The 23,240-nt window shown below is 54.1% G+C and overlaps 8 protein-coding genes across 8 annotated transcripts; 5 read left to right on the forward strand and 3 right to left on the reverse strand.

Annotated features, from left to right (window-relative positions):
- Positions 1 to 5,518: 5,518 nt before the first annotated feature.
- NECHADRAFT_91300 (uncharacterized protein) lies at positions 5,519 to 7,862 on the forward strand (the record flags this gene model as incomplete). The annotated part of the gene is made up of 3 exons (XM_003046154.1): positions 5,519 to 6,304; positions 6,350 to 6,430; positions 6,477 to 7,862. 3 exons carry the CDS (start codon positions 5,519 to 5,521, stop codon positions 7,860 to 7,862), a joined length of 2,253 nt encoding a protein of 750 aa, XP_003046200.1.
- Positions 7,863 to 8,497: 635 nt separating this feature from the next.
- On the forward strand, positions 8,498 to 10,367 carry NECHADRAFT_66759 (uncharacterized protein). Its single transcript, XM_003046155.1, has 5 exons — positions 8,498 to 8,621; positions 8,760 to 8,783; positions 8,833 to 8,955; positions 9,000 to 9,790; positions 9,837 to 10,367. The coding sequence occupies exons 1-5, from the start codon at positions 8,610 to 8,612 to the stop codon at positions 10,225 to 10,227; spliced, it is 1,341 nt and encodes a 446-aa protein (XP_003046201.1). The 5' UTR covers positions 8,498 to 8,609; the 3' UTR covers positions 10,228 to 10,367.
- A 204-nt stretch (positions 10,368 to 10,571) lies between these two features.
- On the forward strand, positions 10,572 to 11,430 carry NECHADRAFT_34116 (mitochondrial 54S ribosomal protein YmL16; the record flags this gene model as incomplete). The annotated part of the gene is made up of 3 exons (XM_003046156.1): positions 10,572 to 10,857; positions 10,905 to 11,018; positions 11,063 to 11,430. The coding sequence occupies 3 exons, from the start codon at positions 10,572 to 10,574 to the stop codon at positions 11,428 to 11,430; spliced, it is 768 nt and encodes a 255-aa protein (XP_003046202.1).
- A 94-nt stretch (positions 11,431 to 11,524) lies between these two features.
- NECHADRAFT_103553 (uncharacterized protein) lies at positions 11,525 to 12,695 on the reverse strand. Its single transcript, XM_003046731.1, has one exon. It carries the CDS (start codon positions 12,641 to 12,643, stop codon positions 11,573 to 11,575), a length of 1,071 nt encoding a protein of 356 aa, XP_003046777.1. The 5' UTR covers positions 12,644 to 12,695; the 3' UTR covers positions 11,525 to 11,572.
- A 603-nt stretch (positions 12,696 to 13,298) lies between these two features.
- Positions 13,299 to 13,619, forward strand: NECHADRAFT_76801 (uncharacterized protein; the record flags this gene model as incomplete). The annotated part of the gene is made up of 1 exon (XM_003046157.1): positions 13,299 to 13,619. The coding sequence occupies one exon, from the start codon at positions 13,299 to 13,301 to the stop codon at positions 13,617 to 13,619; it is 321 nt and encodes a 106-aa protein (XP_003046203.1).
- A 311-nt stretch (positions 13,620 to 13,930) lies between these two features.
- NECHADRAFT_91304 (uncharacterized protein) lies at positions 13,931 to 17,469 on the reverse strand (the record flags this gene model as incomplete). Its single annotated transcript, XM_003046732.1, has 2 exons — positions 13,931 to 17,150; positions 17,180 to 17,469. The coding sequence occupies 2 exons, from the start codon at positions 17,467 to 17,469 to the stop codon at positions 13,931 to 13,933; spliced, it is 3,510 nt and encodes a 1,169-aa protein (XP_003046778.1).
- A 2,550-nt stretch (positions 17,470 to 20,019) lies between these two features.
- Positions 20,020 to 21,157, forward strand: NECHADRAFT_91305 (uncharacterized protein; the record flags this gene model as incomplete). The annotated part of the gene is made up of 4 exons (XM_003046158.1): positions 20,020 to 20,242; positions 20,288 to 20,370; positions 20,438 to 21,090; positions 21,139 to 21,157. The coding sequence occupies 4 exons, from the start codon at positions 20,020 to 20,022 to the stop codon at positions 21,155 to 21,157; spliced, it is 978 nt and encodes a 325-aa protein (XP_003046204.1).
- Positions 21,158 to 21,401: 244 nt separating this feature from the next.
- Positions 21,402 to 23,084, reverse strand: NECHADRAFT_32854 (uncharacterized protein; the record flags this gene model as incomplete). Its single annotated transcript, XM_003046733.1, has 1 exon — positions 21,402 to 23,084. One exon carries the CDS (start codon positions 23,082 to 23,084, stop codon positions 21,402 to 21,404), a length of 1,683 nt encoding a protein of 560 aa, XP_003046779.1.
- Positions 23,085 to 23,240: the final 156 nt, after the last annotated feature.

Here is a 23,240-nt window from a genome sequence, read left to right on the forward strand (position 1 = left end):
AGCCCACCTCACTGGGCGCCCAGGCACTCTACTCTGCAGTACCTGGCGACTTGCAGTACCTGTGGGCTGCCGGCGGGCTGCGGCGCGGCGCCAGAGACCGAGACGTCCACTAACATGGTGAGCACATCGGGCAGGTACAGACACTGCCCGGGGGTGATTGGCGTCGGATGAGCTGGGGGGGCGTCTCAGGCGCTGAGCAGCAGGAGAGATTGGGGGAGCTGAATTGAGTGGAGAGGAGACGTCCATGGCACCCATGGATGAGCATTACTTGCAGTAGTGAATTGCGCACAGCGGGTGAATTACAATGTCGATAGGCTGTGAATTCAAAATTGTGCAGTTTATTACTCTCCAGTCTCTGCTATTAGGGGTTCCATTTGATCCATTCGACGGATGGAGGCCATCAAACTCTTCGTCTCAGGTCATTACATACGCATGTTAGCGCGCGCGCGGGTTGACCACCATCATTTGCCGTTCCAAGGAAGACTGCTATTCTGGTCCGTCCCTCTCTCGAGCAAGAGTAAAGCTCCAGTCTGCAGCGGAAGTACCCTTGTCGTCCCTGGTCATGGAACCTCCGGGCGGGTTGGTTGCGTTGTTGGTCCGCCCTTGGCTCTCCGGGGGTCACCATCTCTTACAGCGGCATTTCTGCTGCAGAAGAGTGGCATGGTGCCCTCTTGCCTGTCTGTTTGAGGTGAGCAGAGCCTGGCATGCTCATTCGACGACCGAGATCAGAGGAGATCATGCCAGGGCAGGCTCCTTGCCCTCTCTCCCATTTCGTCCTGTTCCCCCGGCCCCCGGAGGTGACGACGACGGGGGTCACAACGGGATGGAGTCCCTCCGGGGACGGGATGCCAGAGGCAAGCACGAGAGATCCCTACCGTAGACTCAGAGACTGAGAAACATAATAACGGAGACCCTGTCGGTTGCTTGCCCAACGGGGCGAGTTTGCCTCGAACTGCCCCCGTGCCGTCTGCATCACCAACATGTTGTCACAGGTATGCCGCCTGGGTGATCTCGCCATTAGAACTTGTTGGGTGTCATAAGATGCAATCATGGTCAAATCTCCATCTGCATCATACAACGTGTACATGCACGCCGCGGTCGCACAACGGGCCCGTTCCGGAGGCCAAGAAGTGACCTGTTTATCAACAAGACTTGATGGTTGTGAATCTACAAGTCAGAATAATCCTACCTCCATCAGGTATCAATTCGCGAGCTGCAGAGTAAGCAGGGCTTTTATACGGCTGCTAAAAAAGGGGTTGTGCTCCCATTGACTTTACATCTTGCATCTGAATTGCACTGCACAGCCTGAGATCTGTCTGTCCAACATCATCTCGATGGGCCAGCCTGAACTGTACATGTACGCCGGGATGGAGGGTTCGCGTTCCTGTTTCCAAGCAGTTCGTCTACAGTACCATCCCGCTTCTGCACTCGGCCATCCGTCCGACTCCCTCACGAGCAAACGTCAACACACCAACAAGATACAGTACCTTTGGATACCCGTGCTTCAGCTTGCTTGGTCCTACTCCACACTTCCTCCTTGGTTCTTCATGCATGACGGTCCCATGGCGCGCCCCGCTCAGGAAAATGGCCGCCGGGGAACCGGCCAACAACAACGACGAGACTGGAATTCCGACGCGAGCATGAGCAAGTCGCCTCTCTGTCCTCCATATCCTGCTTGTCCTCCTCAACTGTCAGCCTGGAGAGCAGATGCAGATATCATGTGCTACCGGCCACGACGCTGAGAGTTCCAATGGCAACCTCAGGGACCCAGCTCAAGCGAGTGGCGCAGGGCAGGGTCCGAGAGAGAGTGTTGTATTGTTTTGAAAAGCTTCATGATTGCATCATGTGCCATCATCAGAGTCTAGAGACATCAGCAGAGCCCAGAGATGCGGCCGTCATGTCTCTGAATAATCTTTGGTAGCTGCTTCGGGGGTCACGGCCCGACCCAAGAGGTTGTATGTTGACGAACCTGCCACGTCCCGAACAGGTTCGTGTTTTACGACGTAGTCAAGTTTGTGGTAGGCTCTGCCAGGCTCTGGGTCCGTACTATGTCCCCTTTGAGAGACAATCGGCTTGGCTCGATATTTTCTCCTGGTGCTTGGTCCACCCCGACCTATACCACCACCACATATTGATGCAGTAGAGTTTATTGCCTTGCCTTGAGTGAGACGAGACGTCTCTTTCATTTCCAGAACGGGGCGCACGTGTCGCAGCGCCCTTGCAGATGCTCAGTGCTGGCTCGTCTCGCAGACAATGGCATTGGACGCTGTCAGTTGTTGAGGCCCCCCATCTGCCTGTTTCATTATCGTCCAGTAAACAATAACAACAACATCATCAACACGAGATGCCCTAGTCGAGGCGAAGCAACGCAAGGCAAGGCAAAGCAAGGTAAAGCAGTCTCCCGCCCCTGCTCGCATTACTGAGGGGTTCCATGAAACGTCCATTGGCAACCCCTCCCCGAGAGTCATGGGTATCGGAATGTTTTCGACGAGCTTTCGATCAAGATCCGACGAGGCGCTTGCGCATCCCAGTGGGGCGAGGCATCTCGAGCATCTGCCCTTTCAAGGCGGGCACCATTCAGATGTTCCAGATGGAAATTTGCAGCGCGCACCAAGTCCATAAGCCACAGGCGATCCTCCTCGTGTTGAGGCAGAGGCCCGCCGAAGACCAAGGACGGGAGCAGGGAACCCACATCCCGGTTGCAGTAGAGTCAGGTCGAGGCCAAGATAAGGCTGGCTCACAAACTCTGTCCATGTTCGAAGCCTAGTGCTCACGAACTGGTGTCCAACGGTACAGTACATGTGTGTACCTGCGGAAGCCATGGAAACATGTCGTCGAAAACACCACTCGTACCTGAAACAAGGCAGCCATGAGAAATCCTTCTTCTCCATCCATGGGACGTCTGTGCTGGGTCATCCCTTGGTCCATGCAGAGTCTGATGCATCGTAGACGCATATGAATATATCCCAGGGAGGAGAGGAGACGAAAAAACAATTCAGCCCCAGCATCAGCATGCGAACCAGTCATCTTGCCACTGGAGTCATCCGAAACCCACCGATCATGTCTTGATCTGGCCATGCACCGAGGACTCTATCGTAAGCTCGGCTTTTACTGAATATTGTTGACGCCGACCAGTCCAATTTCCACAAGGCCTCCTCAACGGCGGCTAGGAGAACCGATAGACGTGCCAAGTGCTCATCTAGTGCTCACGATCCAGGCTGACGCAATGCCTGAACCGCTTGTCTTATGATGGGCCTAAACCCAAGTGCCATGGGATGCTTGTCGATTCCACACGGCTGGGTTTGACCACCAGGCCAGGCCGATCGGCAAACAAATCCCTCTCCGCGGTGGCTGGCTAGGGTCCTATTTCGAGGCTCATGGCATTCTGTCGAGGCATCGAGGAATGTGTGTTTCCCCGCAAAAAATCCGACTCGTCACGATCGACGACATCTTGGTTGCATGTCTGTGGTTTCTTCTTGTTGTCCCGTCCTTTGTCTCATGCGGCTACCGACGATGCGAGCACAGAGGCGCATGACGAACGAGGCGCGTCTCTGTCCACGGGCCTGGAACATGCAGGCCCAGATCCGGAGGTGGACTATTGCTGCGGGCTGGGGCCTGTCGAGCGAGTTTTCAATTGACATCCTGGTAAGTTGGAGTTGGGTATTTGGGTTGAGATGAGACATTGGGTCCATTTGAGTACTCGAGCCGAGTATAGTGATGATACTATACGTAGTAGTAATGATCATTACCTCGAAATCTGATATATCAATCATCATCAGCTGTTCAAGCATTTGTTCATGCGACCGGTCCTGAAAAGGTCCACATGAAATTCAAAGCGAGATCTAAACAGAAAAAAGAGCTCCATACTGACATGGGCTTCTCCGTTCTCGGTCCACGCTTCGTCGGCGGTTTGGAGCTATCCTACACCAAGTGGAGAGGCAGCGCCGAGCTCAGATGGACATGACGTTAAATCGACCATCGCTTGCGACGGCGCCGTGTCTGCGTGTGTAGCTCGGGCGGCCACGAGTGCCGGCATCCAGATGATGGATGGCAGACCAGGGCAGTCGTGCTTCACCAAGTGAGACAAAAACGTCCGTGGTCTCGGCCCCTTAGGGGTGGTGTTTTGTGTGGTGGGGGGAATGCGGAACAACAAAATCAAATCTTGATGGAGCCTCAAGAGCCGCAATCTCCCAAAAACACAACAAAGGAATAAAGAAGAAGTTATTCTTCCCGGCACGTAATGTACGTGATGGCGTGCAGAAAGTCCTTGCATCGATCTCCCGTAATGCACAAGGATATCGAGCGGATCTCCTATGCAATGTTGTGCAGAACCTGTACGCAAGACAAGACAAGCAACATGATAGCTCGGTCCGCACAAGATGGTTTGCATTGCCAACCAATGGCCACAAATGCAACAACAAAAACATCCGTCCGTAGACCGACACCGAGGTTGACGCGTCGCGTCGTGATCGTCCACAACACACTCACACTCTCGGCGGACTATTTTAGAGTTTTCCGGGGTGCGATTGGCGCACGAGATTCGAGCTGAAGAGCTGCTGAATGCGGCGTAGATTGGAATTCGTGGCATCTCGTCATTGCTGAGCCGTTGTCCAATGGCTCAATAACCAACATGATTTTTGATAAGCGATCCGAAAAGCTCCTGCATGCTCCCAGGGTGACCCTGTCACTGTCGACTCGAGTACCGGGTCCAACGTGGTGCAGAGTTGGACAAGACTGTGATGCGAACTTGAGCCAGCACCTTGGCCTTAAGCTCGCATACCAGAATCGGGCGCTATTGACGACCTAGATGTCACGAGAGACGGAATCGGGTGATGTATGCATGCCCGTTAATTTGGCTGGGAACAGGATCAGGATCTGGTTCCCACCAAACAGCTCGACAGCATTATCCTGGGTTGGAGCTGGAGGGGGAGGCTCCTCACCGCCAGTTGGCTCGTATCCCATCCATCTCCTCTGATTTGGATGTCTGGCCATTGCTGACCCGCAAGCCGGCAGCGCCCAGCGAGAATCGATGAGGCTGTCATGACGGACTTGACTACTGCAGGAGGAGATTGAAGGCTGTGGAGAAACTGCAGATGCTGATGTCTGATTGTCCAACTGAAGCGAGGGATCGATATGTGAGGGTGATAGGGTAGGGATACAAGCAAGGGACAGAATAATTGATGGTAGCATTTGACGCCCAAGTACTAGGACTTGTCTTGGATGATCCAGAAATAGATCTGCCAATAATTCAATCTCGAGGTGTTGCTGGATGAAGCATCAGTTCTCATCGTGAGTATGTAGGTTGGAAGGCTTACCCTACACCATCATCGGGCATTAAACCTCCGTGCTCCGATGTCACCACAAATTTCAACGACACCTCACTGAGTCTTTGGCGGGGCAGCTTTACTATCGAACGAGATACGAAACTTGACAGCAGTGACGCAACAGCTGCTGCACATTGATTCAGACTAGAGTTTCGGGTATCGACTGCCGAATTGCCATTACTTCAGCAACGATCATGGAGGCTGATATCAGAGCCGTGCTGCCCAACATCGACCCAGTCGTGTCCGAGTACTCTGTGGGATATCTCACCCACGCCTCGACTACCTACTCGGAGGAGGAGGAATCTTCTGGCGTGTCTCCCCTGAACGAGGCTGCCGTCGCCGTCACGGAGCTTCTCCTGTCTGCATCGGGCCAGGTGAATGCTGAGCTGGAGGAGAAGATCAAGCAGCTGGTTGAGAAATGGGTTAACAAGTACACCGAGGCCAATGGCGGTCAGATACGGGGCCCTTCGACGGTCAAGCGTCTTGACCACACCATCCAGGTGAGCCAGCAGCGCAACATGTCTTCGACTTTGGCTGTGGCTACTGGTGGCGTGGATCTCGAGTCGGCAAACGCCAGAAAGGTCGAGTCCAAGGTCGACCGCAAGAAGCTCGAAAAGGCCGAACGCAAGATCGCCGCCAAGCAGCAAAAGAAGACGTTCAAGACTGTCGAGTATGAGGCATCCAGGCTGCTCGAGCAACCCGACTCTACCCAGTCCTACGAAGAGTTCTACATGGCCGTCAACCCTCTCCAACTGGGCTCCAACTCCGCAAACAAGACAAAGGATGTCAAGCTCGACAACATCGATGTGTCTATTGGTGGAAACCGTATTCTTACGGATACTACACTCACGCTTGCCTATGGTCACCGATACGGTTTGGTTGGTCACAACGGTGTTGGTAAATCTACGCTGCTCCGAGCTCTGTCGAGACGTGAGGTTGCTATTCCGACACATATCTCGATTCTACACGTTGAGCAGGAGGTAAGATCCCGCGGTATCTGGATTGAGAGGTTGCTAACGAAGTAGATTACTGGAGACGATACCCCGGCTATCCAGGCCGTCCTGGACGCAGATGTGTGGCGCAAGGTTCTCATCAAGGAAGAAGAAGTAAGTACCCCGGCACACTCACAGGTTACATCACTGACAACCGTAGCAAATCTTGGTACGACTCGCCGAGTTGGAAGAGCAGCGAGCTTCCCTGGCCGATACCTCTGCGGACGCGGCCAGACTTGACCACGACAAGGAGACACAGGACACCAAGCTCGGTGACATTCAAGCCAAGCTGGCCGAGATGGAATCAGACAAGGCCGAATCGCGAGCTGCTAGTATCCTCGCTGGTCTTGGTTTCTCGGCCGAACGACAACAGTTTGCCACCAAGACGTTCTCTGGTGGTTGGAGAATGCGTCTGGCCCTTGCCCGAGCCCTTTTCTGTGAGCCCGACCTCCTGCTTCTGGACGAACCGTCCAACATGTTGGATGTCCCTTCGATTGCCTTCTTGTCAGATTACCTCCAGACCTACCCCAGCACCGTCCTCGTCGTCTCTCACGACAGAGCATTCCTCAACGAGGTTGCTACCGATATTATCCACCAGCACTCACAGCGACTCGACTACTACCGCGGAGCCAACTTCGACTCCTTTTACGCTACTCGCGAGGAGAGAAAGAAGGTGGCCAAGCGAGAGTACGAGACCCAAATGGCCCAGCGAGCCCATCTCCAGGCTTTTATCGACAAGTTCCGTTACAACGCAGCCAAGTCATCAGAAGCTCAGTCACGTATCAAGAAGCTCGAAAAGATGCCTATCCTCGAACCCCCCGAGGCCGAGTACAATGTCAAGTTTACATTCCCCGAGGTGGAGAAGCTGTCGCCCCCTATCGTGCAAATGTCCGACGTTACCTTTGGCTACAACAAGGACAATATCCTTCTACGACACGTGGACCTGGATGTGCAGCTGGACTCTCGAATTGGTATTGTTGGCCCCAACGGTGCTGGTAAGACTACGATCCTCAAGCTCCTCATTGGAAAGCTTGATCCTTCGTCTGGTCTGATCTCGCAACACCCCCGTCTCCGAATTGGATTCTTTGCTCAGCACCACGTCGATGCCTTGGATCTCAACGACAGCGCTGTGGGCTTCATGGCCAAGAACTATCCTGGACGAACAGACGAAGAGTACCGACGCCGACTAGGTGCCTTTGGTATCACTGGCACAACTGGTCTGCAAAAGATGGCTCTGTTGTCTGGAGGTCAAAAGTCCCGTGTGGCATTTGCTTGCCTGGCACTGACGAACCCCCACATCCTGGTGCTGGACGAACCTTCTAACCATCTTGATATCGAAGCCATGGACGCCCTGGCGCTGGCCCTCAACGAGTTCCAGGGTGGTGTTCTGATGGTGTCGCACGACGTGACGATGCTGCAGACTGTATGCACGTCGTTGTGGGTGTGCGATGGAGGTACGGTTGAGAAATTCCCCGGAGATGTGCAGCAGTACAAGAAGAGGATTTCTGCACAGGCGAATGCGGCGGGAGTTGTCAAGCAGCATTAAGCTGGATGCTATGTTAGTGTGAATGGAAGTTGTTCATGCTGGCAACACTGACAATACTGGCTCAACTCTGGACCGGACTGTGATGTGGACGTTGAACGTGTCAAGTCAACCAAGTGACCCAACCGCTACCATAATCCTAGCAGCTTCGTATCATCCTTCACCGTGTTAATAACCTCGGAATCTTAAATGTTGATCAACTGGTGTCAACGGTGGTCAGTTGCAAGTCGAGAGTGGGGCATCATGGCACCGGGCCGTCGGTTTCTGTGGCTGGTGCCGACATGAGGCTGCGGGTTAAACGTTGAATCTGCAAGCCGTGTATCTGTTGTAAAACATTAATTCCCGAGTCGAATTGAATATGGATATATCCGTCGAATACGTACGGAGTATACAATTCAGCTTCAACACGCATTGGATTGAGGCTCCTCATGACCAGTTGGCACCGCGCCTTGCCAGCTTGACACGCGCACGGACCAAGGGCCAGGTCAACAAAGAAGCATTAGTGGTCCAATCGCCTGGAAAGAACCTCCGTGCCCCTGTTTACCCCCTGGAACCGTGGCGGTGAACAATTTCGACTCCCGCCCTCGCTCCAAAAGTCAACATTCCCTTCCCCATAAACTACACCAACGTCCTACCTCTCCCAACCCACTTCCTCTCCCCCCATCTCGAAGCTAAGGCTCCTTCAGCTCTCGACGTCTTTGGCCCATTTCTTTCCTACTCCTCCAACCCCGTCCCACCACATCCGTCAACATGCGTGAGATTGTGAGTCCTCCCCGCGTCTTGTTGTTGCCGCCGCGTTGAGCTTGTGCCCCTGATTCTACCCCGCTAGGCGGCGGCTCGTGTAACGCCTGGTAGCTGCAGCTTCATCATGATCACCAACTAACGAGACTTTTCAAATAGGTTCACCTTCAGACCGGTCAGTGCGTAAGTATCGCGACGCCTGTTTAGCTTGTGGGATGCTCATAATTCGCAGGGTAACCAAATCGGTGCTGCTTTCTGGCAGACCATCTCTGGCGAGCATGGCCTCGACAGCAATGGTGTTTACAACGGCACCTCTGAGCTCCAGCTCGAGCGCATGAGCGTCTACTTCAACGAGGTATGTTGTCCGGTAGCTGTGCGAAATCTAGCTGACATTTGTAGGCCTCTGGCAACAAGTACGTCCCTCGCGCCGTCCTCGTCGATCTTGAGCCCGGTACCATGGACGCCGTTCGTGCTGGTCCCTTCGGTCAGCTCTTCCGTCCCGACAACTTCGTCTTCGGTCAGTCCGGTGCTGGCAACAACTGGGCCAAGGGTCACTACACTGAGGGTGCCGAGCTCGTCGACCAAGTCCTCGACGTCGTCCGCCGCGAGGCTGAGGGCTGCGACTGCCTTCAGGGCTTCCAGATCACCCATTCCCTTGGTGGTGGTACCGGTGCCGGTATGGGTACTCTGCTCATCTCCAAGATCCGCGAGGAGTTCCCCGACCGAATGATGGCCACCTTCTCCGTCGTTCCCTCTCCCAAGGTCTCGGATACCGTCGTCGAGCCTTATAACGCCACCCTCTCAGTCCACCAGCTGGTCGAGAACTCCGATGAGACCTTCTGCATTGACAACGAGGCTCTCTACGATATTTGCATGCGCACCCTTAAGCTGTCCAACCCCTCGTACGGCGATCTCAACTACCTCGTATCCGCCGTCATGTCCGGCGTCACCACTTGCCTCCGATTCCCCGGTCAGCTGAACTCTGACCTCCGAAAGCTCGCCGTCAACATGGTTCCCTTCCCCCGTCTGCACTTCTTCATGGTCGGCTTCGCTCCCCTGACCAGCCGCGGCGCCCACTCTTTCCGCGCTGTCAGCGTTCCCGAGCTTACCCAGCAAATGTTCGACCCCAAGAACATGATGGCTGCTTCTGACTTCCGCAACGGTCGCTACCTGACCTGCTCTGCCATCTTGTAAGTTTTGTTCTCTCCATACCGAGCAATCGCTAACATTTCCCAGCCGTGGCCGTGTCGCTATGAAGGAGGTCGAGGACCAGATGCGCAACATCCAGAACAAGAACTCGTCCTACTTTGTCGAGTGGATCCCCAACAACATCCAGACTGCTCTCTGTGCCATCCCCCCTCGTGGCCTTACCATGTCCTCCACCTTTATCGGAAACTCCACCTCCATCCAGGAGCTCTTCAAGCGTATCGGCGAGCAGTTCACTGCCATGTTCCGACGCAAGGCTTTCCTTCACTGGTATACTGGTGAGGGTATGGACGAGATGGAGTTCACTGAGGCTGAGTCTAACATGAACGATCTCGTCTCTGAATACCAGCAGTACCAGGATGCTGGCATTGACGAGGAGGAGGAGGAGTACGAGGAGGACCTTCCTGAGGGCGAGGAGTAAAACAGTCCGACTGATCCAATGACATAGCCGGCGTGCACTTCTTTTCGGTGTAGTGTTGTAATTCAGGGGTTAAGATATCCTCAATGGCAGTACCAATGTACTGGCCGATAAATTCAGAGTACCATTGTACCAATCATTCTAAGAATCAATCTCTAAGCTCCTGATGTGACTCAAGTTATTGTGCTTGATGCTGGAGATGACTTACAAGTAGAAGTCCATTTGAAGCTGAGCTTTGCCGACACGTGATTAGATGACTAAGCGAAAAAGTTGAGCCCATTGCAGGTCACCTTGTTCATACAACCGCATCGCAGCACACGACAGCCATTACGACACCAATGGCTGCCATGTTTGCTCCCAGCCGGGGGAGGCAATTGGGCCATGCCATTGCCTCCAACCCCGTCACTCTCCCCGGGTTTCTCGTACCGGCATGGCAGGCCACGACCCCCAAGATGGCGCCTCGGGCGACCGCCCTCTTCTCGACGACCTCGAAGCGACCCTCCAAGCTCGGCCGGACACCCCTCTCGATTCCTCCTGGCGTGGAGCTGACGATTGGCGAGCCTTTTGCCCGAAAGGACCTTACGACGTACAAGCGGGTGTTTAAGAAGACTATCAGTGTCAAGGGACCGTTGGGTGCGTTTACTTGAGGGATTGGAGGCTATGGTGCTGACTCGGCGTAGGAGAGCTTAACCTCGAGGTTCCTGAGTTTGTGACTCTTGATCAGGATACTGAGAACCGTATGGTTTCGCTCGGCGTTCAAGATACGGAAGTGAAGCAGCAGAAGGAGATGTGGGGTATGTATATTCAACCCCTCAGACGAACATGGCTGACAGCGCAGGCACATCGTGGGCATACCTCAAGAACTACATCATGGGCGTTTCGGAAGGCCACACGGCTATTCTTCGTCTTGTGGGTGTCGGTTACCGAGCGTCGGTCGAGGAGCGCGGAGCCAAGGAGGAGTTCCCCGGACAGAGGTTCCTATGTCTCAAGCTGGGTTTCACGCACCCTGTCGAGGAGGGTATCCCCAAGGGGGTGACTGTCACGACGCCGGCGCCCACACGTATCCTCATTGAGGGCATCGACCGCGAGGTTCTCATGTCGTTTGCTGGGCGGGTGCGCAAGTGGCGACCCCCGGAGCCGTACAAGGGCAAGGGCGTCTTCATCAACGACCAGACCATCAAGCTGAAGCAAAAGAAGATCAAATAGAGGATGTCGCCGACCTTTTGGTGTGGCCGGTTGGACGCAGACGCAGCTGGCGTGTGTATTCTAGTCTCGTGTACAACGTGTACTATCTTAGGGCATATACAAAAACTACTTTTTTTTTCTTTTCTTGCTCTCTCATCATCGTCTACTGCTTTGCGCTCAGAACCTCTTGAACTACTTGGAGAACCTTGTCGTGCACAGCAGCAGGGGCGGCAATGACGCCCTTGTTGTTGGCCAGAGTTCGTCCGACGCCAAAGTCGAGACGCTTGCCGTGAATGTCTGTCACCTGGCCACCGGCCTCACGGACGATGAGGTCGCCAGCAGCATGGTCCCAGATCTTTTCTTGGTAGGTGGCCTTGACGGGCAGACGGAGGTAAATGTCACCAGCACCGCGAGCGATGGAGCCGTACTTGGCTTGGCTGTCCATGCGGACGCTGGGCGCAGTGATGCCGAGCTTCTGAGAGATGAGGGCCTGGTCGTCATGAGCCGAGTGGCCAGCCTCGACACTCTCGCAGAAGGTAGCCTTGGCGAGATCGTCGATGCTTCGCATGGAAATGGACTTTTCGGGCGCAAGAGCACCGGCGGTCAGAGGTCGGCTGTTTGCGCCGTGAACCTGAACAGCAGAGAAGACAACACCGCGACCCTCGTCGGTGGCATTGGAGCCGATATCGCTGGTCAGACGAGCAGAGTCGTCGACAGGAAGGTTAGGGCAGCCGAGGACGCCAACCTTGACATCGCCGTCAACCATGAGTCCCAAGCAAACAGCGTATTGTCCACCACGGAGGAAACCCTTGGTGCCATCAATAGGGTCAATGGCCCAGATGCGACCAGAGTTGCCCCCCTTGCTGTTTCCTCGGTCGATGAGCTCAAGCATGTCGTCGACGTCCTTGATGGGGCCTCCGAGCTTGGCCTCTGCCTCTTCATCATCGAGCTTTGTATCCTTGACGAGATCCCAGATGGTCTGCTTCAGGTTGGCATCCTCACGCAGCTGAGCAGCCTCCTCCTCAGCGACGATGGCGTCATCGGGAAAGTTGTGGCGAAGGGCAGCAATGATGAGAGCCTGGGCGCCAAAGTCGCCAATGGTGACGGGAGACTTGTCGTTCTTGTCGACGGTGCCCTTTGCCTTTTCGTGAAAGACCCTCTTGGTGAGAATCGTAGCCCGCTGGACGGCCAGCTGAGCAATCTGAAGCTCGGAAGCGTACGCGGGGGCAGCCATTGTAGTAAAAGGTCTGTAGGAGAGGTGCGAGGAGAGAAGACGGAGGCGGGGGAGGATGGAGGGCGAGAGTAAGATGGCCAGGATGACGACCAGGAGGGAGAGGAAGAGTCTTAAAGAGTTGGAGACCCTGTACATTCGCAAACAGCAGAAGCGTGGGATGGAGGGATGGCGTCTTAGCGGGTCGTCGGCGGGCCGTCGGCTGGTTGGCTTTTCGAGAGTCAGCGGGATGTGGATGGATGGGATGTGGATGTGCGAGGGTCAAAGTGGGATGGAGTTGACGTGACGTGGGAGTGTTTCGGGATGGGTTCTGGATTGCGCAATCGCATGTGGCATGTTTATTGCAAATACAGCTGATTTTGTATCAACACTGCATGGTGATCCTTGAGTAAATGAGTATACAGCATTTCAATACTAACAATTCAATATCCAATTAATACTATCACCTCCCGTCTTGACAACTTCAACAATACCCCGCCATCCTCCGATACCGATGAGGGGCATCTCATTGCACTAACAATTTCTGCATCCCTCACCCACGGAACCACCCGATTGGTCAACATTTCAAGCATCAAACTCCATCCCAGCCTCACTCAAAACCATCAATTCTCCGACACCTCCATCTACAGTTGCAAGCCAACACATCATACCCGCTGCAATGGCATCCTCACCCTCCAACCTTCGCTCCCTCTACCGGTCCATCCTCCGAGAGCTCCCTCCCCGACCGATTCTCGCCTCTCCCCGCTCCTCGCTGCACACCCGCCTCCGCGACACTTTTGCTACTTCGTCGCCGACGTCGCAGGAGGCTAGAGCTCATGCTGCTGCTCAGGCTGTAGCCTACCTCCGCTCGCAGCGACAATATGCCACTCTACTTGAGCGATACAACCCCGGCATGGGAATGGATGAGGAGGAGCGTGTGCGATTGACGGCCCGAAGGGTTGGCATGGATTTGCCTATTGAGTACGCCAACAAGAAGTAATTGCGAAAACGAATTGAGAATTATCGATACACGCATACAACTGGGATAAATGCGCCATTGGATATGCTACATCGATAGACTCTGGCCGAAACACAACCTCCTCGATCATGAACCGAAGACGGGCACCGAGCCCATGTACGATCAAGTGTATGGAACAATGTACGAATGGAACGAGTGCAAGGAGGATACCCAATCATGAACCGACATCATCATCATATCTCATTCCATGCCATCAGATCAACAATTATATACAAAATAGAATCCAATGCTCAGCCTTTGGCCATAGGGGTATCAACATCTTATCTTCACTTCTAGACTCCTCCCACACCTCCATCTTCAAGCGACTCGTCCCATCCGCCCATCTGCAACAGCCACTCTCCCAGCCGCTCCTTGACGAGCGTGATATTCTCCCCCAGTGCGCTCCTCCACTGGTCTTGTACCACCCGGACCTTTTCCTTGAGGTCCTCGGTAAGTCGTCGTTCTTCTGACTGTCGCATGTGCTGTGCGCGCGCGTCACGGTCCGCCTTTGGAATTGGGTTTCCGTTCTCATCTTGAGTCTGAGTCTCCAGCACCTTGCCCTTGGCATGTACCACTGCTTCCTTGACCTCATGCAGCAGGCACAGCAGGTTGGTGTGCGATTCGATGAACTGATACGTGCTCTTCTCAGCATGGAGTATCAGACTAAACAGGTACTGCATAGGATGCTCGTGATATGACGGGTTCTCTTCAAACTCGGCAGCTGGGATCTGGATATTGAAGCCTTCCAGATCCACCGGGATGTTGTCCAGCAGTTCGCAGAGCGGAGGTGCAATGTCCCAGAACGCCGACAGCTGCAGTGCGACCCCACGTTCCACAGCCTTTTCAACGACACCTCGGAAATCTCGTGTCCTTTCCAGAACCTCATGAGCATATGCATACTCGCGCTTGGCCGCATCTTCTGCGAAAAAGGCCTCTGCTGACTTGAGCTTCTCGGTATTGCCCGAGAGTCGGTACGGGGTCAGCACGACACCGCAGTATCGGCTGTTGCGATCGGAAAGCAGATCGTAGATGGCTCGATGGAGGCCTTCGCGCGCCTCAAAGATCCATTTGAGCAGAGTCAGCTTTTCCAGCAACTCTGGTCTATCATCACCCTCCTCTTGTGGCATGTCGGCATCGATGTGTCCATTGTCAATCAAGTGACGAGCCAGATCGTCAAACAACTCTGTAGCACGCGAGATGCGCCCCATCAGCAACTCATTCAGGGGTAGCACCACCTGGTTTTGGAATTGCTCGTATTCTGACTTTTCAAGCTCCTTCTTCTTGGAAATTTCGTTCGTTTGCGTATCCGATTCAATGACAGCTGCGTCCGAGTAGCTCAGACTGCCAGAGTTGATCTCATTCTGTAGGTTGGTCCTCAAAGCCTGGCGACGCTCAGATGCAGCTTGGGCAAACTGCTCGCGACGCTGGGTACTCTCGGTCTCAAACTTTTCCTTTGTCTTGGTCACTTGATCCAGCTCGCTCAATGCTCGCACGGCAGTTCGGATCGAGGTCAGTTCAGGATGATTATTGTTGACGGCCGGATGGTGCCTCGGATAAGGGGGCGGCATCGTGACAAGGCGGGAAACGTCCAGGTGCTCTCGGTTGACCGTTGAACACGGACTCGACCCCAGGTTAGACGTTGATGTGGAAAAGGCACTGGGCTGTGGGGTTAAGCTGGGCTCTGACTGATCATGCCAACCCGTCTTCTCAGGGGGGTATTCAGAAGACGAGCCTTGGTCTTCGTAGACCGCTGGGGGTTGATCCCCCTCGACCCATTGCGTCTTTGTCACACCCATGTACTTGGATTCTCTCTTGGATCGTTCGAGGTGAGACGGGTTGCCTTGAGAGTCTGTCTCCCACCAACGGCTTGGGGGTCGTCCTCGAGAGCTGCCGTTCTCATAGTTTTCGCTCACGCTCATACTGAGAATCGGGGATAGTGAAGGCATGTAGTTGGTAGCCCAGTTGAGGGCAGGCGGATTGGCTCCATTCGGAGATACAGGGACATTGGCTGAGCCAGGAGCTGACTGAGAGCTCTCCCCCTGAAAAGCAGAGCTGGCAGATCCTCGACGAGAGCGTGTCGGCTCGGAAAATCCAGGTGTCAATCCATCTTGCGAAGTACCTGAAGTTCGTCTTTCTGTCGCCATAGGTCGGAATAAATCTCGTGTCAGGTCAAAAATCTCTGAGCCCATAGCACCGATGGCATTCGAATATCGCTCTCGTCGGACCCTCGACTCATTGACAATAAAGTCTGCGAAAAGGCGCACCCTGTCTGCATCTGTGGCGGCTCTCGACTCCTTGGCTGCGAATTCTCGGAAACGCTCAATTGTGTCAGTCGCAAACTGGTCGGCAGTCTGCGTTACAGCTAGGTGCTTTGGAACCGCACGGCCAGCTGATGGCGGCCGGGACGATTCCCGCACTCTCGAAACCGATGCAGCAGATCCAGATCGAGGAGGCGGAGTAGGAAGAGCCTTTGGCGCAACCGCTTTCGAGCTGGCATACTGCGGTTGCTTAGCAGCGTTAGGAGAGAACGGGGGAGTTTCTGCTTCTACTTGAGGTAGCTTTGCCGATCCCAGAGCCCTGGGTGTTGAATCCCGAGAGTCCTGCGAAAATGCATCGGTCAAAGGTGTTGACTTGCTAAGCGTCGACCGAGCAAGATCACTCGAGCTAGGTACCACGATATCCGCCATAGATTCTGGTCGAATCCGCTCATCGACTGAACCCCTAGTGCTGTGTCGGTTTCGACTTTCGTTTCGTCTCTGCAGGATCGTCTTGTCGTGGCGCACTGCTTTTTGACGGTTCAAACTACTGACACTAGACGAGGACGCCACAGATTCTAGCTGCGGATTGGGGTTCACCGATGTGTTCAGAGTCAATGCGGGTGAACGTCCCCGTCCTGGCGCATTCGGCTGGTCGCTGTCAACCCAATCTGCTGGTGTCGGGGGGACAGGGCCAAGGTTCGTCACGCCGGCTGGGGGTCGGCGCCGTGTCGGAGGAGATATAATGGGAACAACATTTCTATCCATACTCTGAACACTTTGCGACCTCCCAGATGGAGGAGGAGGTCCAGGAGGTGGCGGCGGGAGAGGCATGCCTGGTTCCCATCTTGTCTGGGAGGCCGAACGTGAACGAGCCGACGTCGGCGTCTCAATAGCACCTGCTGAAACAGCCCTTCGAGCTGCCGGTGGACCGTGGGGAAAGCCAGCCGCTGCATCGGGATTTTGCTGATTAAAGGAAGGTTGTATTATCATGCTCTGTCGGTGATTATGAGCCATATGTGTTTGAGGAGGACTAGTTGCTTGCTCGACATCTCTTCGCCGTGCCAATGTGGGTATACCGAAACGACGTTCGCGCGAGTTGCCACGGCCACCTGGAGGGGGAGGAAACGACGGGTTGGCTATTTGCGGTTCGGGAGAAGGTCGATGCATTGCGGTGTTGATCCTCGGCGGCGGTGTCGAAGCAGGGGTGGAATCATATATACTCATCGGACGCTGCTGTTGCTGACTCCTGGGGGGACTATATGGTGGGGGAGGGAGTGGTCCAACTGGATGGTGTTAGACAAGAGGGACAGTAGAGCAGCAGACTTGCCTTGGGCTTCGCCTGCAAATTGAACTGGACGCTCGGCGACGGCGACGGCAGCTTGTGAAGGAACCCATTCCTGAGGGTTGTAAGGCTGAATGGTGCTACTGCCGGGCGTTTGGGCGGCAGACTGAAGGTGACTGGAGCTCATGGACACTGCGGATATGGGCGAATGCAGGGAGCTGTTGAAGACACCGAGTGTGGTGGTCAAGGGATGAAGGCCCTGACGGAGTCGCGCCGGATCGCGAGAAGTCATGATGAAGACTGGAAGAGCAGGCGACAATGGTTTTACTCGACAGTCCAGATCCCTGGTGGTGACTGTGACAACTGCGTATCACCGCAGTGCTCTTGCTAGCTGGCTGGCTTGCGTGGGGTGCTGGATCGGCGGGGTGGCGGTTGGTGAGCCCGGGCGCGTGCAAGTGAGTCGATGCTCAGGTGAGAGAAGCGACAAAGTCGGCAGTCGAGAGATGGAACAGGCTGTGGTTTGACTTGATCGACCTGCAGAGCTGGACCAACGGCTGGGTGGTTTGGGGTCAATTCAACAGATCTTTCACCAATCCATCTACCGGGCCATGGTGAGGACGATGGCGCGTCCTCTGCTGCATTCGACAACTGAGACCAAGGTGTGATTGAAAGAGATGGATGTAAGAAGAGAGAGGTTGGGAACTTTTTGGGACTGGAGGAGGGGCTCTGCGATGGATGGCTGCTACTGTAACTGACCCCTGCGCTGCGGCAGGTGCCTGCCTGCGGGACAAGTGTGTGTGGACGTTTGATGGCAACACCTCCCTTTGGCGTTAGAGGAGCCAAGACTTGCAAGGTAAATGCATAAGTGCTTTGTGGTCTGGCCTGGTTATTGCCGAATCCCTCGTCTGCTGGCTTGCTTGCGAACGGGACCGAAACGGAGAGCTGGGGTGGGATGTCACCGAGCGGGACAGAGTGAATCCAACCGAGGAGTGATGACTGATAAAGGATCAAGTGTACGAGATCTACAGGAGACAGGCCCTTTGAGTCAAATATTGAGGTTGGATACGAGCTAGATAAACGCAGAACAGCGGTGTTGTAAGTGCGGACAATCTCACTACATCCTGACCGTTGCGCATGAAATTGCCCCAAGACACTATCATCCCTACAACATGGTATACCCGGGATGTCTGCTACAGCCAAGGACGGCTTCATTCCTGTAACTAACTCTCGGGCTGCGAGGACTCTTCTCGAGCATGCCACGTACAGTACAATTACAATTCACGGCACCAAGAGAGAATCAGTCTGTCCAGAATCTCACCCCGCTGAAGCCAGGACCCAGGATCGATTGGGCAGACGCAGGTCCACGGCTGTTCTATTCATAGACTTTCCCCAGGGCCTCGATTGGTCGGACCGGTTGACTATGCGGGCGAGTGTGGGTGTGGGCGCTTAATGGCGTCCCTCTCTGCCTGTCACGTCTTTGATCCAGACCCATGACCAGGACGAAGCGGTTCGCCCTTGGTGCCCCGATTTGCATGGACATGGACATGGACATGCAGGGCTTGACTTGATGGGCTGATGTCTAGTGTATCCCGAGTCCGGCGTTTGCTCTGTTGAGGTGATATCCATTACCTTGGAGCCAAGACGAGCTGTGGGTGTGGAAAGACGGTCAACAGCCTCAATGCCGATCATCAGCTCCAGGGTGGTTGATGGCTTTCAATCCAACTTCATCATGGCGTCCATGACTCGCCATGATATGCAACGGCTGGTGATGTATCCTGCAGCAAGCCCTGAGCGATTCGAAACGGTCAAAGCGGCAGATGGACGGCTCGTGCATTCTTCTGTCTTGAATGAGATAGCTGACCGCCGTGTTGTTTCCGATTCTCCGCGGGATCTGAGGTGTTGAGTACCGAGGCCACCAGGTAGGTTGATAGCTACCTAGCATGGCTTGACAAGGTCTTCACACCCTCTGGCCGCCATATCTGGCCTCTCTAGCATAGACATGATGAACCATGCATCATGACTTCAAGATCAAGGTAGAAATGATTGTCTCTAGTCAGGCGCTTGTCGCGTCTCCTTTAGATGCACATGTGGCCAACCAACTGCGCGTCCGCGGCACGTAGCCCTGACATGAGAAGCGGCAGACATATTGTCAAGATCCGTCCTTCATTTCCCACGTACATCTGCATCATCGGCATCTGACTCCATCACGGCATGCTTGCTGTATTTGAAGCAGCAGCTGCATCTTCTCGAAGCAATTTCCTTGACTCGTGATCCATCTGACAACCCGCAATGGGCATCAATGAGGCCAGAGTGATAAGGGCTTGGCAATTGGAAACCTCCCAGAGCCACCACCACAGCTGTCGACTCAATTCTCCATCACTCTCTTCTCCGATTGCCGACGGGATTCAAGATGGAAAAGTCGAATCGCCGTCGAGGCTGAACGAGGCTGGTTCGCGGAAATGAGCCCCACTCAAGCTAAGGTGGGGGCACAAGGCTTCAAGCAAAATTCTAGAGGGTTCTCCGCCAACTCTTCCTTAACCATCACCTCTTCTTAAGCTCGACTTTTTCCTCTTCTTCTTCTTCTTCCTTCATCACCACACGAATCATCTTCTACCCAATTGTAAGTATAGCAGACGTTTCTTTTTCTTTGCTTCGCATCTCGTGATGAGATACCAGCTGGCACCAGTCATAGAGCGACTTGTACTCCCTTTCATTGATGACCAACATGCTGTGGTCCAAGACCATTTCTGATCTTTGCGATTCTCCTCTCTTGCTTGCTCAACCTCAATCTGTTCGAAGCTAACCGGCAAGATTCTATAGTAACGCGGTCGACGACTTCACAATGGTTCTGCACAACCCTAACAACTGGCATTGGGTCAACAAGGACGTGTCGGCGTGGGCCAAGGACTGGTTTAACGAGAACCTATCCAAGGTCGAGGCCGAGGATGGCGACGTCAAGGCCAAGGTGGACAAGGTGCAGAGCATGGACGGAGATGTCGATGTCAGCCAGCGCAAGGGCAAGGTGATTACCATCTTTGACGTCAAGCTGGTGCTGCAATATTCTGGTAAGGCACGTGCATGTTGGTGACCTGCAAGTTACTGACCATCAGGCTCTGCTCCCGGTGAGGATGATGTTTCTGGCACCATTACTGTGCCCGAGGTCGCCCATGACACGGAAGAAGACGAGTACGTGGTACGTAACCTCCCCTGCTCCTACGTCTTCCGTGGTCCGTAGAATAAAGCCGCTAAGCCCCTCGTAGTTTGACGTAGACATCTTTGCCGACTCCAAGGAGAAGCAGCCCGTGAAGGACCTCGTCCGCTCCAAGATTGTGCCCCAGCTGCGACAGGAGTTCCAGAAGCTTGCCGGTGCCCTCATCGCCGAGCATGGCAAGGATATCCAGCATGCCCCAGGCTCCAACCCCTCGAGCGGTTTCTCGACCCCCAAAGTCCACCCCCAGACCTCCGTCACCTCCAAGCCCGCTGCGGCCCCCGAGGCTGTAAAGACTAGCGGCAACGTGAACACGACGACCGTGAACGATAACGAAGAGTTCCGCACCACGGCCGAGGAGCTGTACCAGACCTTTGTCGACCCTCAACGAATTGCTGCCTTTACCCGATCTCCCCCCAAGGTCTTTGAGGGTGCCAAGGTCGGCGGAAAGTTTGAGCTGTTTGATGGCAACGTGTCTGGAGAATACCTCGAGCTCGAGTCCCCCAAGAAGATCACCCAGAGCTGGCGTCTCAACCAGTGGCCTGCCGGTCACCACTCCAAGCTGCACATCGAGTTTGACCAGAACGACGTCGACCACGTCACCGTCATGCGTGTTACCTGGGAGGGAGTGCCCATCGGCCAGGAGGACGTGACCAAGCGCAACTGGCTCGAGTACTATGTCAAGAGCATTAAGCAGACATTTGGGTAAGTCTCTAATCTGACGCAGCCTTGCCATGTAGACTAACCGTCCAGATTCGGCACCATTTTGTAAACAACGGGAATGGAGTTGGAGTCCGGTCATGGGCGGTAGATTGAATGCGCTCTCTAGATGAGGGTAGTGACGGGGGTAAATAGTCGCTACCGTGGCGGCGGAGGGCAAACGTCGTCTTGGGTGGTCTACGCAAGAGACCTAGAAGCGTGTGGTTACGATATCATGAGCGACGTGAATGAATTAATGCATATCTACCAATGCCGTCGTGGCTGAATGTTCTCGTCCTGTCTATCCGAGTGCTTCATCAATTAGCCAGCACGTTGAGTTGCAGTATGGCGTCCGTTTCTGCCTGCTCGCCTTTTGTCGATAACCTGAGTCTCCCGATGCCGGGATCAGCAACCTGGTGCCCCGTGGCTAAGCCTGCTGACTTGTCTGATAGATTCATTGCATTGGTCTGAGCAAGGTATACATGCTGTCCCATCCAGGATGTAAGAGTAGGCGGCCCGAGCCATATGCGGAATGCTCCAGTCAAGACAGCAAACAGACCGAGTATGATAAAGATGGCCGCAGCAAAGACGTAGCATCCTGTGTTCTTCTCTCCACGCCATCCGACGTAGAATGGATACTGGGCATGAGGATGCTCTTTAGCCATCTCAGTTGTATCCTCTGTCCCAAATGGTTCCTCCCCCGTATCGATATGCCAATGCCGTGGCCGTAAGGACTGATATGATGACATGACGCCTCGCACGATACCACTGACGCTTTTGACAAGTGATGTATCCGGGCTATTCACCAGTGCCTCTATCCAGGCGCTATAGTACGGCAGAATACCCTCCGCGTCGAGTGACTTTTCAAGATCTTCCTTGCTGACGGAACCCGTTTTCGAGAGTGTGTCCACGATGCTATCGTTGCTCGCAGACAAGACGCGGAAGTTAGGGCTATCCACGCTCGTGAGACGAGAACAGTCTGTACCCCTGACATATCTGTCGACCTGGGCCACGGCGTAGTGCATCTTGTACGTTACACGCTGCACCACGGGTTCGCGGAAAGTGTCAGAGGAATGGTTCCGTCGTGCCCACTGAACCTGAAGATTCCCCGGCTCGATAACCTTGTATTCCAGGATGGCCCTTTGTGGTGGATCAAACAGGTCCTCTGTCGATGTCTCGATCCGTTGCCATCCGTTCGTGTTTTGTGTAATAAAGAAGTCACCCTCTTCCTCCGTCATTTTGGCCACCATGACCATCTCTCGTGTCAAGAGATATCCGCTGTCATCGGGGTAAAAGATGTAACCGGATTTCGAGCTGGAGCAAGACGCCCGTCCTGTCATGATGATGCTTTGAGGCGGTTTCAAATAAGTCTCATATTGATGTAGAAACGCTCGATTTATCCCTGTGCCTCGCGGAAAGTCGCTGATCCAGGGATTGAGGTCGTTGTCCAATGTTTCGTCGGCATTGCCCCCCTCCATGGATAGACGAGGTTTTTTGAAGTTGACGGTTTCCTTGTCAAGGTTCTCGTACATGAAGACATCAGGGCTGACGATGACGAATTTGTAAGCGATAGAGGCAAAGATTCCCATGACCACGAGGAAGTATCGCAGCGTGAGAAAATATGGGAATCCTCTGAGGCCGTATCTGACAGGTGCTCGTGGTTGCGAGTTGAGATATCGGGCATAGTCGAGTCCGGTGCTTTGCTGAGATTGCCGGCTACACCATGAGTCAAAGAAATGAATATAGGTCTCGCCGAATCCGAAGGAGAGCAATCCAAAGGTGACACCGAGGATGGCGATCCAGACTTGCATGCTCAAGTCATGGCCGACACTGAAGCGAACCTGACCCGCAGGTCGTGAGTATCCGATTTCTCCATCCTTTTTAATATCGGCAACAGCGTTAATTCCGACAAGAATCAAGACGATGCCACCGATGAAGAGGGCGGAGAGAGAAAGAATACCGACGGTCTGGAGCCGCTGGAGGAAACTCGGTTGAGGCATCGCGACAACATGAGTGGACTCAATCCACGTTAAGAAGGCACGCGGGCAAAGAAATAAATAAGACGCGAGAGTATTAAGAGAACTCTTTATAAATATATACAATTAATTTATAAAAAAAATTATAAAATAATATAATAATATCATTTACCTGAAACG

Source organism: Fusarium vanettenii, assembly GCF_000151355.1.
Source record: "Fusarium vanettenii 77-13-4 chromosome 2 genomic scaffold NECHAsca_18_chr2_1_0, whole genome shotgun sequence".
NCBI lineage: Eukaryota > Fungi > Ascomycota > Sordariomycetes > Hypocreales > Nectriaceae > Fusarium > Fusarium vanettenii.

Excerpts from the sequence above, each read along its gene's own strand:
- NECHADRAFT_66759 (XM_003046155.1), top strand. Across the intron at positions 8,784-8,832 it reads ACCTTCAGACCGGTCAGTGC|GGTAACCAAATCGGTGCTGC; the intron begins GTAAGTATCGCG and ends CATAATTCGCAG. Across the intron at positions 9,791-9,836 it reads CTGACCTGCTCTGCCATCTT|CCGTGGCCGTGTCGCTATGA; the intron begins GTAAGTTTTGTT and ends AACATTTCCCAG.
- NECHADRAFT_103553 (XM_003046731.1), bottom strand. The coding sequence starts at position 12,643 with ATGGCTGCCCCCGCGTACGCTTCCGAGCTTCAGATTGCTCAGCTGGCC.